General features: G+C 40.7%; 1 protein-coding gene across 1 annotated transcript in view; it reads right to left on the bottom strand.

Annotated features, from left to right (window-relative positions):
* ANKAR (ankyrin and armadillo repeat containing) overlaps positions 1–14,755 on the bottom strand; it is an 86,254-nt gene that overhangs the window by 37,625 nt on the left and 33,874 nt on the right. The window contains exons 8-11 of the mRNA XM_081242596.1: positions 13,801–13,836; positions 9,541–9,742; positions 6,185–6,393; positions 590–694 (exon numbers count right to left, since the gene is read on the bottom strand). Of these exons, the coding sequence (XP_081098722.1) occupies positions 590–694; positions 6,185–6,393; positions 9,541–9,742; positions 13,801–13,836 (552 nt within the window). The remainder of the gene's footprint in view (positions 1–589; positions 695–6,184; positions 6,394–9,540; positions 9,743–13,800; positions 13,837–14,755) is intronic.

The following is a 14,755-nucleotide window of genomic DNA, read 5'->3' as shown; positions in this document are numbered from 1 at the left end:
CATTCATTCAACAAATATTTATGAAGCATCTCATTTGTGCCCAATATTCACATTAGAGTAATGGCTACCATAATGGATAGTGTAGATAGAATATTTCTATCATTTCAGAAAGTTATAATGGGAAGTGCTATTCTCAAAACAATCCTGTGAGGTAGTAACTATTTTATTAATGAGGAAATTAGGCATAGAGAGAGTAAGCAATTAGCCTAAGTTCTAAATGTAGAGCTAGTTACAAACCCAGGCCTGACATTGCAACTGCTATTTTTACAAATAAAGTGTACAAGTACAGAATAGGGATAATTTTTAAGTGAAAGTAAACATAAGGATAGTATGAGGAAGTAATTTAATATAATTTTTAAGTTCACAAACTTTTAGAGAAATGAGATTTATATAGTTTTTTGATCCTGTGCAGCTTCCACTTGGAATATAAAATATAAGGTTTACAGGTAAAGGAAATGATCTTAGAAAAATAGAAAGTTAAAATCAACTAAAAAGTTTTCTCCATAATTAAAAATACATTTTAAAGTGATTGAATAAATCTCTACATAAAATAGCATAAGCAAAAGATAGTTAATAGATTTTACATCACCTGCATCCAAAATACATTTCCAGTATTCATCATTTGCTAAGCAGATTACTTCTAAAGACATGACAGCCATCATCCTTCGTTTATAGCTTTCACACTGCAACATTTCTGGTAAGTTTTCAACAGAAAAATACACATTGTAATTTCATAAGAGGTAATGGAATGATTTATTCTCGTTCTGTACAGGTCAAGTGAAGCCATGAGTTGAGATCACCAACATCACCACCAACTGCATTCATTAAATTCCCCTGTGCATGTGAGGTGCTTAAACGGATTGAACACCCATGTTCTTTGAAGTTTATAATCTATATAATTAGTATTAAAAAACTCTGAAATTTTTTATCTTTGGTCTGAATGACCTAGATTGGCTGGCCACATGGTTCAAATTCACTTGGAAAATAGTATACCTCTCTCTTGCCTGATATCAGTTGTTGAATAAAATTTGAGTATGGGTTTTCAAGGAGAGCAAAGTAAACTACATTACTGTCAATAAAATTTTAATATCCATTAAAGCTTTATACATTTCCTGAGTATGAAGAAGATACTTTTTAAAAATCTTGAATGAACTTATACTCCAGACAGGAAATAATACAAATATACATGATTCTAAACAATATCTCTGGTTCAAGCAAAACCACATAGAAATATCTTTACCCAGCCCCTATAACAACAAATCTGGTCCTGGCTCCTACCTAGCTGGTTCACTCCATAGTACTCTTTTAAAATTCAGCTTCCACTCCAAGAGCTAATCCTGGGGAGTTCTAATAAACTCTAATTCTTCTTTTTTTTTTTTTTTTTTTTTTTTTTGACTAGCAACTGAAGTGATGAAGGGTCAGGGACTCCTAGTGGGTCTGCTTTCAGTTAGGGACTGGCCCCAGCAACGGGGAGGGCACCACAGAATTAAGTTAAAGGGACAACACTCTACGATTGGTGTCTCCTGAGAGGTCTCCTCCTCTGGTCTCTGTCTCTTGGGTCCCTCTCATCAGGTGGGGGAAACACTTGCTCCCTTCCCGCATCTCTAGTTTCCTTGTGTCCCTGGGAGCTCACCATCCCCTCTCCTCAGAAATCCCCTTTCAATTCCCAGGATAGCGAAGGCATGGCAGAAGGGGGTGTTCTAAGCCGGGTTCCCCTCATGCTATCGATAATTCTCTGACTCAGTTTGGGGCACAGGAAAATAATGGGGGAGAGGGACAGTACTGGCTGGGCCAGGAGGGGGAAGCCCTAGAGTCCTGAGATGTGAGATATGGGAACTGGACCTGCTTCCAAAGAACTTTCCCTTTAGCCCTGCTTGTCGAAGAGAGGAGTAGGTCTCAGCTGAGGGATGTGTAGTCACTGTGATAGGCCTATGGAGACCTGGGAGGAGATCTTCCCCAGTCTCACCCTGCTACTTGCCATTGTCCTCAGGTAATCTGGGGGACCAGCTGGGTCCCATCTTTCCCACTCCAGTAGTCTTAGGACCACAGAGAAGAGGTGGGAGTAAGGAGAAACCTGGGAAAGAGGGAGCCCCCCAACCATATTGCTCTGACCTCTAATCCTGAACCAAGCTCTGACCCCTAGCCTTAAAACTCATGTTCAAGTGCCTTCAAGGGGACGACACTGCAAACCTTCCCCTAAAAGGGACAATGCAACCCACTTCCCTTGTCCAAAATGTTGAGTGCTGAGGTTCTCAGAGCTAAAGACAAAGAGTGGGAAATGGGGACAGGGACGCTACTAAGGAGTTATGAAAGGGAGAAAAGGTTCCAGATAGATGGAGACAGTGGGGAGTGCACTCAGTGGAAAGGTATTCTGCTGCCAACTCATGTACTGCAATTCAATGCAGACACTAACTACCCAGAGCTAGTGTTCGACTCCACAGGTTTAAGGGCACAGTCCCAACAAGCCTGCCTCCACTTGAGCTGCCAGTCACAAGTGGGGTCCCCAGGACACCTGCGTTTCTGCCTAACTAGCTACAAGTCCAGAGGTCTTCAAACCCCCCTCAGGTCCAATGGTTCACTAGAATGACTCACACAACTCGGAAGTGCTCTCCTGACAACTAGTTTTTTATAAAGTACATATATCAGGAACATCCAAATGAAAAGACACACAAGGAGGGTCTCAGTGCAGAGCTCCCATGCTCTCTCCCCATGGAGACACAAAGGGCACGTCACCCTCCCAGTACATCAATATGTTCACCAACCAGGAAGTTCCATGAGCTTTGGTGTACAGAGTTTTTACTGAGATTTCATACATAGGCAGGAATGAATTGTTGGCAACATGACTCGATCTCCTCTGACGGATTGGCTCAAAACCCCAATTCTGCAGTGATATGGTTGGTCTTTCTGCTGACCAGGCCTCAGCCCAAGTCACCTCATCTCTTAGCATCAACTCAGGTGTGAGCCGAGGGACTCATAGATAACAAAGACACTCGTATTACTTGAGGTATTCCAAAGATTTAGAGTCTCCCTCTCAGGGACCAGGGACAAAAGCCAAATTGTTGAGTATACAACAGACAGAGCCCTGCATCTGAGTGAAGGGATGTGAATTACTGAAGCCCTGGGGACCAGGCCTCCTCTTCCCGTGCACCAGACTTGACCCAGCTGCAGCAGGGCAGGAGTGTCACTGTGAGTGTGAGTGTAAGTGAGGGTGAGTGTGGTGGAAGCACAGCTTCTCCATGCCCAGACTGCAATGCTTCCCACTGGCATCCGTGGATCTGTCTGTCACCTGTCTGTCTGTAGCCCAGGCTGGGGAAGATAGGTATGAGAGGGGAAAAGAGTGTGGAATGGTGGGAAGAGGATAGGTGAATCCATTCTCCACACTTCAGCCTGAGGGGACTTTTATTTCACTCATTTCTGGTCATTCTCTCCCATACCGTCCAGCCACAAGGCTCCCTTCCCCCCTCCCCAGACCAAATAGGGCAGCTATTTCCAACCTCCCACACTGGGTTAATTGCTCTTTCTTGGCTTTGCCAAAGCACCCTCCACGGCCCCCAGCCAGTCAGCTTCGTCTATTGTAGTGATCTTATTGTCTCTTTTGATTCCCCTGCCCTGTCCAACCCAGATGACAAGCTCCCTGAGGGAAGAGTCTGTGCCTGTCTTCTCTGCTGTATCCTCATGCCCAAGCACATCACCCGGCACCTAGTAGTCACTCGATAAATATTTGTTGATTAGTGACTGCAGGAACAGAAATCACATGAAAGGAGGTCTCAGCTCAGAGAGGAAGGGCTGTGACCCTCTAACCATGAAGTGACTTGGCCAAGGCCACTCAGCCAACAAGTGTTCCCATAGCCTGGCCTGTCTAGACTGGGCCCTCTCTGGAGCCCTATTCCTCCTCTGCCCAGAATCGTACAAACAGAATGGGGCAGACAAGAAAGGTAATTGTCGGAGCCGAAGCCAGGAAGACAGAGAGGAGAGGGGATTGGCAAAACAGTACTGGACAGCGTCCCAAAGCTCTCTAATTCTTCTTTTACTCATAGTGGAAATGGGTAGTGTGAGGAGAAAGAGCTATTATAGGGCACGAAGCAAAGAAGCAGTGGCCAGACGCTCATGGTTATGGTTGTGTTCATGTCATTATCAGGATTTCCCAACAATCGCTGTAGGAAGGAGTGGCTGTCAAGAATTTTTTGTGCCATCAGGCTATTACTGTTAGGGGCCAGAAGGTCCTACCACTGCATTTCAAATGTGTTAGCCTTTATCAAAAGCAGCAGGATAGCCTTCTTAGTTACCTCTCAAAAGACTAAGATATAATGATATATATGCATACAAATAAACACTGAAAACCCCATCCAGTATCTCTTGGGCTGATATACTTGGAGTGTGTTTCCAGCACCCAGTAAATTCCAAAATCAGGTATTGAGCCAGTTTTGAAACTAGTTACTCAGACTTTGTGCATCAGTAGGTTGAAAATCTTAAATATTTATTTATCTTATCCCATCCTAAAACGAGTTGTTGGGAGAAATGTCAGTTCTCATTCTCCAATTTGTTTAATTTTTCCTTTAGTTTTTTTTTTTTTTTTGTGGTATGCGGGCCTCTCACTGTTGTGGCCTCTCCCGTTGCGGAGCACAGGCTCCAGATGCGCAGGCTCAGAGGCCATGGCTCACGGGCCCAGCCGCTCCGCGGCATATGGGATCCTCCCGGACCGGGGCATGAACCCGTATCCCCTGCATCGGCAGGCGGACTCTCAACCACTGCGCCACCAGGGAGGCCCTCCTTTAGTTTTATTAAAGTAATATATGCTCATGATTCAAAGTTAAATGTTACTAAAAAGCCTACAGCAAAATATAACGGTTCTTTACCCCACCCTCTCCACTTTTCTGAATTTCTCTCTCTAGATAGTACCACTTTGGACTCTTTCCCTATACCTTCTGTGATTTACATATCTACACATTTCTAAATATTTATACACAGTTACCTTTGGCTATTTCAATTTTAGACATCATTGACTGACTTCTTGTCATGATAAGTGGGAAACTAGCTCTTTCAACACTGCTCTGCCATTTCCTCTGCTCCCCCCTTCCCTATATTTATAGCTTTTAGTTAAATGAAAATTCAACACTTACATTATAATGCCTATACAGATATTATTCACAGCTAAGTACTGCAGTGTACTACCTTGTGTCTCCTTACTTTTGCTTTTCCTGGAGGTAATAATTTCCTTATTTTATTTCATCTGCTTAGTTTTCTTTGTACCTGTTGGTCATTCCTCCCACACTTTCCTTTTGGTCTGGATACAGAGTTTCCATTCTGGGACTCCCCTTTGCTGTCATCTTTGAAATTCCCTTTGCTTTTCTCTTGGGTCAGATTCCCAGTTTCCTGTTAGTTGGGGAGAATCCCCCCTTTAGATCTTTAGGTCTTTCCTGGTCAGCCTCTGCAGAGAGCACTCCTGACTGGCACTGCCAGTTCTCCAGCCAGCCTATTATGGATTTATGGTGTGAATCTGAGATGTTCTCAGCTTTCCCAGAGTTGGCTAGGAATGATTTCTCTGGTCTGCTAGGTCCTAAGACTTGCCTGTCTGTTTTCAATATTTTATTGCTTTTTCCTGTTTTCTCTTCAATGCTTGTTTGCTGCTATTTAATCTCTATGTAATTTTAGTAGGGTCTTGAGAGGGAGTAAAATTAGATGTGTACATTCAGTTGGCCAGTAACTCTTACCTGTATAATATTTCTGGCTAGATTGAATATAAATTGGCAGAAAAAACCTCAAATAGAATTTTTCACAAAATATTATCAAAATATGAGGAAAGATGTTGCTGAATCTGTCTCTAAAATTAGGATGTGAGGAATGAATTGGAAGGAATCTTATATTTTCCACTCAAACTTTATTTCCTACCTCTTTTTTTTTTTTTTAATGGAGCCGAGGATGGCTGGACTTTTGGAGAAAGTTGGAAAATAAAAATAAATATAATTGTGTGAAATATCATCTGGGTTATTATTCTTTTACTTTAATTTAGAAATAAAACTACTTTTACACACACAAAAATAGTCCAGTATTATTTGTATTTCTGATTTTAACTCAAAATATGATGCATGCTTTACTTTGTTTTATTTCAGAATAAGTACCAATAATTAAACTGAATCATGATCAGAACATTTATTTATAAAGAGATTACGTGTTCTGTACTCACCTACCAAAGTTTTCCAAACTGGGAGTTCAGGAATATTTAACTCTATTACATACTTGAGAACCTCCGTGTGAAAGGTTAGCACTGCTAAATGAATTATATTATTTCCTTTAATATCTGTTTTTCTCCAGTTAGCTCCAAGAGAAAGTAGGTACTGAATAGTGTCCAGTGCTCCCGAAGTGGCAGCAAGTAACAGTGGAGTACACTGATTCCTAAAAACCAAGGAATATGTCATAATAATTGAGCACACACATAGTGTCAAATTTACTTCTTGTAAAACTATCCAAATGGCTGTTGGAGGAAGTCTGATTTATACATCATCTTCTCTTCCTTACATAGTGTTGTTCTGTATATTCCCCATGTCAGTAGATTTGCCCCCCTTGCCTTGGCTACCCCTACCCTCCCTCCCAACTTGATTATCATGCATTACAATTTGTTTGGAAGTTGATAATGTATAGAGTTCTTAGACTATACTATCTCATTGGCTCCCTACAATTCTATGAGTGAAGCGAGGCAAGTATTATCAGCCCATTTTACAAATGATGAAACTGAGGCGCAGGTAGTGCTCCAGCCCATTTCTTTTTTTTTTGTTATTACTTTTTAACATCTTATTGAAGTATAATTGCTTTACAATGGTGTGTTAGTTTCTGCTTTATAACATAGTGAATCAGCTATACATTTACATATATCCCCATATCTCCTCCCTCTTGCATCTCCCTCCCACCCTCCCTATTCCACCCCTCTAGGTGGTCACAAAGCACCGAGCTGATCTCCCTGTGCTATGCGGTTGCTAACCCATTCTTTACAATTCATGTCCACTTCTCAAATCCTAGCTTCCTCAGTGTGGCAGAAACTAACAGTTTTTCTCAAAAACCCACTATCTGCTTCTTAGATGGTGAAGAGTTTTTGGTTGGGCACATGGCAGTCCAGCCAAATGCTACATTTCCTACCTCCTCGTATAGGTAGGTATGGCCACATGACTGAGTTTGACCTGTGTGATATTAGTAGAAGTTACCTGGGCAATTCCCTAAAGAGAAATGGAGTGTGTCATTACTTTTCCTCTCTCTTTCTTCTCATGGCTAGAATGCAGGCATAATAATGAAAGCCGGAGTTGCCATTTTGTACCAGGATATGGAAACCACATGTGAAGAAGCAACAAGAGGACGTCTGGGTCTCTCATATTGCCAAATCATTATGCCAGCCCTCGACCACCAACCCAGACTTCATGAAAAAGAACTACGTTTATCTTTTTTAAACTACAGGTATTTGGGGCTAGCTTTGTCACAGCAACTTCAACTGTATCTTAACTAACAGGTCTACTGACTAGCAATGTCACCTTAAGCAACTTGGGTTACTTTCTTGTCGGTAAAATTATGAGAGTAACAAAAATCAGCTGACAGTTTTGGTGTAAGGGGTGAATAAGGTGCTCATTAGCACAGTCTTCATACATAGTCCCCTGCCTTTTTTTCACATCACATTGCCTCAAACATTACTTTTATTTTTTATCCTTATACCCATGCCTTCTTCTCTTCATGAAGCCCTTTTCTCTTGCTGCCTGTCCTTGAACGCTCACCAATATCCAGCTGGCCCCAAGCTTCTCCTCTTTTTCCTGGGCCCAGGAGAAACTCATCCTTTACAAGTAAACATCTCTTCATTTTCTCCCTTTTCTACTCTAACAGGAGTGTTCTCCTCCTGTTCCTGTCTTTCGCCTACTCAGTGGTAGGAATAAAGATAACTCTGGGGCTTCCTTGGTGGCGCAGTGGTTGAGAGTCCGCCTGCCGATGCAGGGGACACGGGTTCATGCCCCGGTCCGGGAAGATCCCACATGCCGCGGAGCGGCTAGGCCCATGAGCCACAACTACTGAGCCTGCGCGTCTGGAGTCTGTGCTCCGCAACAGGAGAGGCCGCGATAGTGAGAGGCCCGCACACCGCAATGAAGAGTGGCCCCCACTTGCCACAACTAGAGAAAGCCCTCGCACAGAAACGAAGACCCAACACAGCAAAAATTAGTTAATTAATTAATAAACCCCTAGCCCTAACATCTTCTTAAAAAAATAAAAATCATACATTGGAATATCGCCATTAGAATGTGTGATTTAAAAAAAAAAGATAACTTTGACTTCTAATATCATCACTCTGATATTCCTCACTTGAAAAATATGTTAGCAAGTTATATTATGACCCTTTCCAGTTCCACACTGCCACCGCCCCCTGCCAACTGGGTCCTCTTCCGCCAGTCTAGCTCATGTATTGGCTGCCTCGCCAACATGCCTCCTTCTATTCAGCACCCATGCTAGCTACCATCTGTGTCCTGATCTCTCAGGTCCTTGTCATACCTTCATTTGTGTTCCACATTCATACGCACCAGCCTGGTCACACTCCTCATTGGCTCCACATAGATCTCAACCTTGGTAACTGTCTTCTCTACGAATCCTTTGCTTCTTCCTTAAGTTCACAGATAGCTTCTTACTTCTACCTCTGATTTTCAATTGTTTGACCTTTTACAATCCACCCAGTCTTTTAGCTCCCTTCTGCTCAAAGACACATTGTCAAAATATGACAGAACTAGGAACTGAATTCAGGTCTCCACATTCCATGGCTTTTTCCAGAATCCATTTGCCGGACAATCTATTAGCCAGAGACCCTGGTTTCCCGAAAGCTTTTCCACACACATCTCTGCCCCAACCTAGGGAGGATTTATTTCTACACTGAATAATAATCGACAAGTTATTTGAAGACCCCAAAATATCTGAAACTATGCCTAAACCAAAATAATAACCTGGTATTTAGATTACTAGCCAAGAATGTACCCTCAGGAGAAGGTTTACCTCCACCCTAAAGGTTGCTAAATTGTGAAACAGAATACCGTTTGGGATGTTTCCCTATTGCAAAGTTATTTTCTTTTTTTTAATGTCTTTCTATTCTGGATACAACTAGGTATTTCTCCTACTGTCCACTGTCTATCCACCTTGGTCTGGAGCCCTCAGGCTGCCTCCTGGTTGTATAAGGTCCAATTTAGAACAACTTTCTCCTCCCTTGTCTCATGCTTCTTCCAGGACACTAAGTATCAGTAGTTAACCTGATAAACTAATCTGTAGAACCACACCTTTGGGAAAAGGTTAGGAAAAACTTCCTAGGGCTTACTCCTTATTCTTCCAGAAAATAGGCATAGGTTAATAGAAGTTCCCATTTTTATAAATTCTAAACATAAGTGGTAGGAGAAGACAGTGACTAGAAAGGAGAGCAGAGTAAGCCCAACATAGCCTTTCAGATCAATCATAACAACCAGTCCTTTTAGTGTGTTTGGGGCAAGCCATGAAAGCAGAAATTTATATTTTTACAAATGCTTAATAACTTACTCAGCTGTTGCCTCAGCTTCTAGTAAACTAGGATCCTTCCTACAGAGAACAATTATGATGCAGATATTGTCATAGAAAGCAGCAAAGTGAATTGGCATCCAGCCTCTTTTTTCAGAAAGTGTGTAATCAGCTTTGAAATAAAGTAGACAGGTGGTTGTTTCCAGTGAACAAGCCTGTGCTGCCAGGTGTAGAGGTGTTGGACCTAGAAACGATGGACAATTACTTCAATGGTCAAAGAGCTAACATTTCTGAAAAACATGCCTTTTTAATGTCTGACCACAGAGTTTAGTATTGTGATATAAAAGCTCCAGGAAGATCACTAAAAGGATTTACTTAGGCAACTCCATACTTTATTTAACTCAGGATGTCTGACCATTAAAAATAAATACTTCTTTATAAGTTAAGAAGAATAAATAACACTGAAAATATTAAACATTTGAAAAATTAAGTCAATGTATAAAAGTCATAAAATAAACTATTTCTTGTTTAAATTATTTTCCATTTTATTCAAATGTTTTGTAGTAGGAGATAAGGTTCTTTAAAATTGAAAAAAATATGCTCATAAAAGGCTTCTATATCACTAAATCCAGTGGGTGTTTTTCAAGTCTCATCTTACTTCTCAAGTTGAATACTTCTTCTGTTTTAAAAAGGTTTCTTCCCTTGGCTTTTGTGATATGAGACACTCTTATTTTTCTCCAGCATCTCTGGATACTTATTTGCAGTCTCCTTTGGGACCTTTTCATTGTCCTGATATCTAAATGAGCTTTAAGACTTTTATCTTCTCAATGGCTTAATTTACAGATCTATAAGTTGATGACCCCCAGCATTATGTCTCTAGGTCTGATTTCTTCCCCAAACTCCAGATCTATCATCTCAGTAGGCATCTCCACACACCACTTCAAACTTGTCATATTCAAAAAAGAACTCCTGTCTTTTCCTCTTTCATCGCCCCCTAATTCAGTGAAGGATGTCATCGTCCAGCCAGTTCTACAAACCAGGAACCTGAAGGACCCCTCTCATTTCATCTTCATAACCAGTCCCCATCACCAGGCCTAAATATCTCTAGAACGTAATCTTTACCGCCATCACCACCCTACTTAAGGCCATAATCACCTCCAAACTGATATCCCCACCTTGTTCTTGCCCTTCCCAATACACTTTTTCAAAATGTAAATCCGATTTTTTACCTCCTTGTTTAAAACTCTTTCGTGACTTCTTGAGGCCACCTGATCATTAGTACAGGAAAAGGATGCACTGGCTCCAACTTAACCTGAACCATCCCCCCTCCAAAAAGGAAAAGGAAGGAAGGAAGGGAGGGAGGAAGGAAGGAAGGAAGAAAGAAAAAGAAAGAAAGAAGAAAGGCAACATACACACCTTGTTCTCTTTATTTGGGCCTTCTTGTAGCTCCTCAAATGTAGGGTGACCGACCGTCCAGGAAAGTACTGGTCTATGCCTGTTGCCCCAGTATAATTATTAATACTGCCCTTCTATTTTCAAACTCCCTGATTTGGATGATGAATTATCCGGTCACCCTGGGCTATTTCTGCTGTCTGAAAGCTTCCTTCTCCCAAACAACACTTCTCTGACTGGGGTCTACCTAAGTCTTATTTATTCATCAGCCAAAATGGTATTTCCTCAGTGAAGCACTGTTTTCCTCCCAACTCAGAAAATTCCAATGGCCTCCTGCCTGCCTTAGCAGTCTAAGCTCTATATCATAGCCTTTGATAATCTATAACATCTGACCCAAATCTATTTATTTAAAATTACTGCTTAGTCTTCCAGCTTCTGGTCTGGCATGTAAGGAGCTTAAAAGTCCCCAATCCATCCTAAAAGTAAAAACTTGAACAAAATGAACTCTTTTCAGATCCATTAGAGAAGTGAGGTCACATGGCAAAAATGCTGCTCCCAAAACTAGAGAGATAGACAGGCAGATACAGAGAATCACAACTTACTTGAGCAGAAATTCAAGAGCAGAAACCTCTATAGGAACCAGTGGCAGGGTCAGAAAACCTGAGTGTAACTGACAAATTGCTGGTGGCTCAGTGTGGACAAGTCTGATAGTCAGAAACTCCAGGGGACCCAGTCATAAGAGGCCCCCATGCCCTAGAGAGTTTTATCTCCAGGACCTCGACCAGGTCCTCACAGTTAATATTGAAGAAATACCGCCTTGTGCTTCCAGCAGGGGAAAGGGGAAAGGAACCATTTGGAAATACACCAAAGCATCCTATTTTTCTTAACAAGGCCAGTCGGTCCTCAGGAGAAACTATTTTACCAGAGCCTAACCTGCTGAGGTTTTATCGGAGCCTAACCTGCCTGGGGGAAGGGAAGTACCCAATTACAGTCCCCTTCAGCCATCCTGATCCACCTAAGGGGCAGGCAGGGACTGAGAAGCAAGTTGAAGTTCATGGTTCAGGAGCACAAGTTCCGCAAAAGACTGAGACCTAATCATAGGACTACAGAACATTTTGGTTCATTTCAATCAATCAAACACAATTAGCTCAGCAGAAGAAACATATCAAAATGAACTGAAGTTTGTTTGTTCGGTTTGGTTTGGTTGGTTGTTTGTTTTAAACAATGCTAACCTCCCCACTGACCCTCTCCTTCTCTTCTCTACCTTCCTTCAAAAAATATTTCATCACAACCCAGGGGCAGGAATACTATTCTTACAGCCCCCCCCCTTACTCCTTTAAAGTGTGTTTAATAGTAATGCAGGATCTCAGCTCTAAGCCAGCCCTCTGAATCAGTGTGCATTTAACAAGATACCTGTGTGATTCCTACATACTTGAAAGTTTATCCAATAATAGTGGGACAAGATGTCTCCTCTTGACATATGAAATGTCTGATATTTTGGTTGTCACATTTGGGGTAGGTGTTGCTACTGGCATTTAGTGGGTAGAGGCCACGGCTGCTACTAAACATTTTACAGTGCACAGGATAGCCCCTACAGCAAAGACTTATCAAGCCCGAACGTCAGTAGTGCTGAGGCTGAGAAACACTGTCCTAGTCATGCTTGAATCATGGAAGTTCTGGAGGGGTTTATGTAGTCTGAAGAAATTATTCTCGGGTAGAGAAAGAACCTTGGTCTAAAGAACAGATGCTCTAATGGGACCTGAAAGCCATTCTTCTCTTTTCCCTGAATTTTCCCTGAACTTCTATAGTACATCACTGTATATTAATAATGCCAGTGATTATGAAATGCTACCCTGCATTCATCCATCATGCATTCACACAGCAACTATTCCCAACTACCTATTAATGCCAGGCTTTCTCCTGGGCACTAGGACACTATGGCAGAGTAAACCAAATCCTTGCCCTTATGGACCTTATATTCAATTGAGGAAGCCACAATAGACAAATAAATAATATTATACAAGGTAGCCATAAGTAATATTTAGAAAAGAAAAAGGGAAAAAATAGAGCAATAATGCAGGAGGTGTACTATTGTTACTCAATTGCAAATTCCTACAGGGTAGGTGGGCCTGTAGATAAGCTTTCTTTTCCCCCTCCAGGCCCACTCACCTCCCTCTAAGACCCTCCCTGCTCTCTGCCTCTGCAGATTTTGCAACCCCTGTCCTTTGGCTTCTTGTCAGTAACTGCCAATGGGGAGCCCAGGCAGGAGACTGGAGAAGGAGGATGATGAGGTCAGGATACTTATCCTCTCTGGTCATCTCACGTTAGCTGTTCTTCCACCAATGGAAGGTGGCTGGTTTGCATAACTATTGCCCTCCCTTACAAAATTCAGGTCTTTGCAAATGGTTTCTTTAAAAATAAACCCTCCTTGAATTAGCCTATATAGAGTATGAAGGTATAGCCTTTTAGATATAGATATAGAAGGTGTATCCTTTAAATTTTTTTCTGTTTTCATCACACACAATACTTAGGTCAAGTCTCTCACCTCAGCAAGAATGACTCATTCCTCAGACCTCATAGATTGTTAATGTCACTAGATGGCAGCATATCTAAATAATATTAACTGCTCTTTTTTTAGGCATAAAACCCACATTGGGGCCTGATTTTACAAAAATAATTAGAGATAATTTGCAAATTCCAAGGTTAAAAAAAAAAGAGAACCATCCCCCCCAAAACTTAAGAAAAAGATGAATAAATAATCATGGGTAGAAAAAATGTATACTTCAAAATGTATATAAAAATCATTTTGTGTTATTCTCAGGTGACAGCATTTTGAAGATTATATACTACAAGAAAAGTTTTAATATATAAAATTTTAAAAATGCACCAAGCATTTTACTTATGTCTTACCATTTCTTTCTTTTTTCATGTCTAGTTTTGATGACTCTGTTTTAAAAGGGAATACACATAGAAGTATGATTATTAATATGCAAACTCTACTCAGTTCTTAGCAAATGGAAATCTGTGTAGTCACAGGATGAATGAGAAACTTTAATTACCAATGGTTTTTTTAAACCAAAAACACTTAAAATAAAACACATCTTTTAAATAACAGGCCACCCATTGCATTTTGACTGAATTTTGCTCTATTTTAACTAAGTTCATTGTGTATTGAATATTTTAATTAAGTAACAGAAGCATCTTAATACCCAAACATTTTAATTATACTGATAGAGTATGAAATTTATCAGTAGTCAGTAGGATTAAAGCAGCACATTTTGTGTTGGTGTGAAACTTTAACACAACCTCTTAAGGCAGCAAGTTAAAATATAAAATTGCCATTTCTTATTGCCAATGTTATTGCATCAGCTATTCTCAACATTTTATTTCCCTCTTCAGTTGTGGAGGGCTTCCACTTTATTTTCAATTTTATTATTTTTATACTGGTTAAATTTATTCCAATGAACATATAAATATGTATGTATATCTATAATAATAATCAAGAAAATTTGCTTTTCAAAGTTTAAACCAGGTTAGCCTTAAAGGGGTCATTAATCCTAAAATTATGATTATAGAGGAATTTTTTGTTATTAAATATAAGTTTATGTAGTATGAAGAAACTATTACCTGGTTAAGAGCCTGGGATAAGAAATGGATGTTCTGCTGGGATCTCTATTTATCTCCCTTTTCTCAGAATTTCTACAGTACATCACTGTATATTAATTATGTCAGTGATTATCAAAGGCTACCTTGAATTCATCCATCATGTCATTCATTCAACAAATATTTCTCAAGCACCTACCAATGCCAGGTTTTCTTCTGGGCACTAGGATACGATGGCAAACAAACTAAACCAAATCCTTGC

This window comes from Mesoplodon bidens, assembly GCF_964165515.1.
Source record: "Mesoplodon bidens genome assembly, chromosome: 8".
Lineage (NCBI taxonomy): Eukaryota > Metazoa > Chordata > Mammalia > Artiodactyla > Ziphiidae > Mesoplodon > Mesoplodon bidens.
This window is presented reverse-complemented; position numbering and strand designations above follow the sequence as displayed.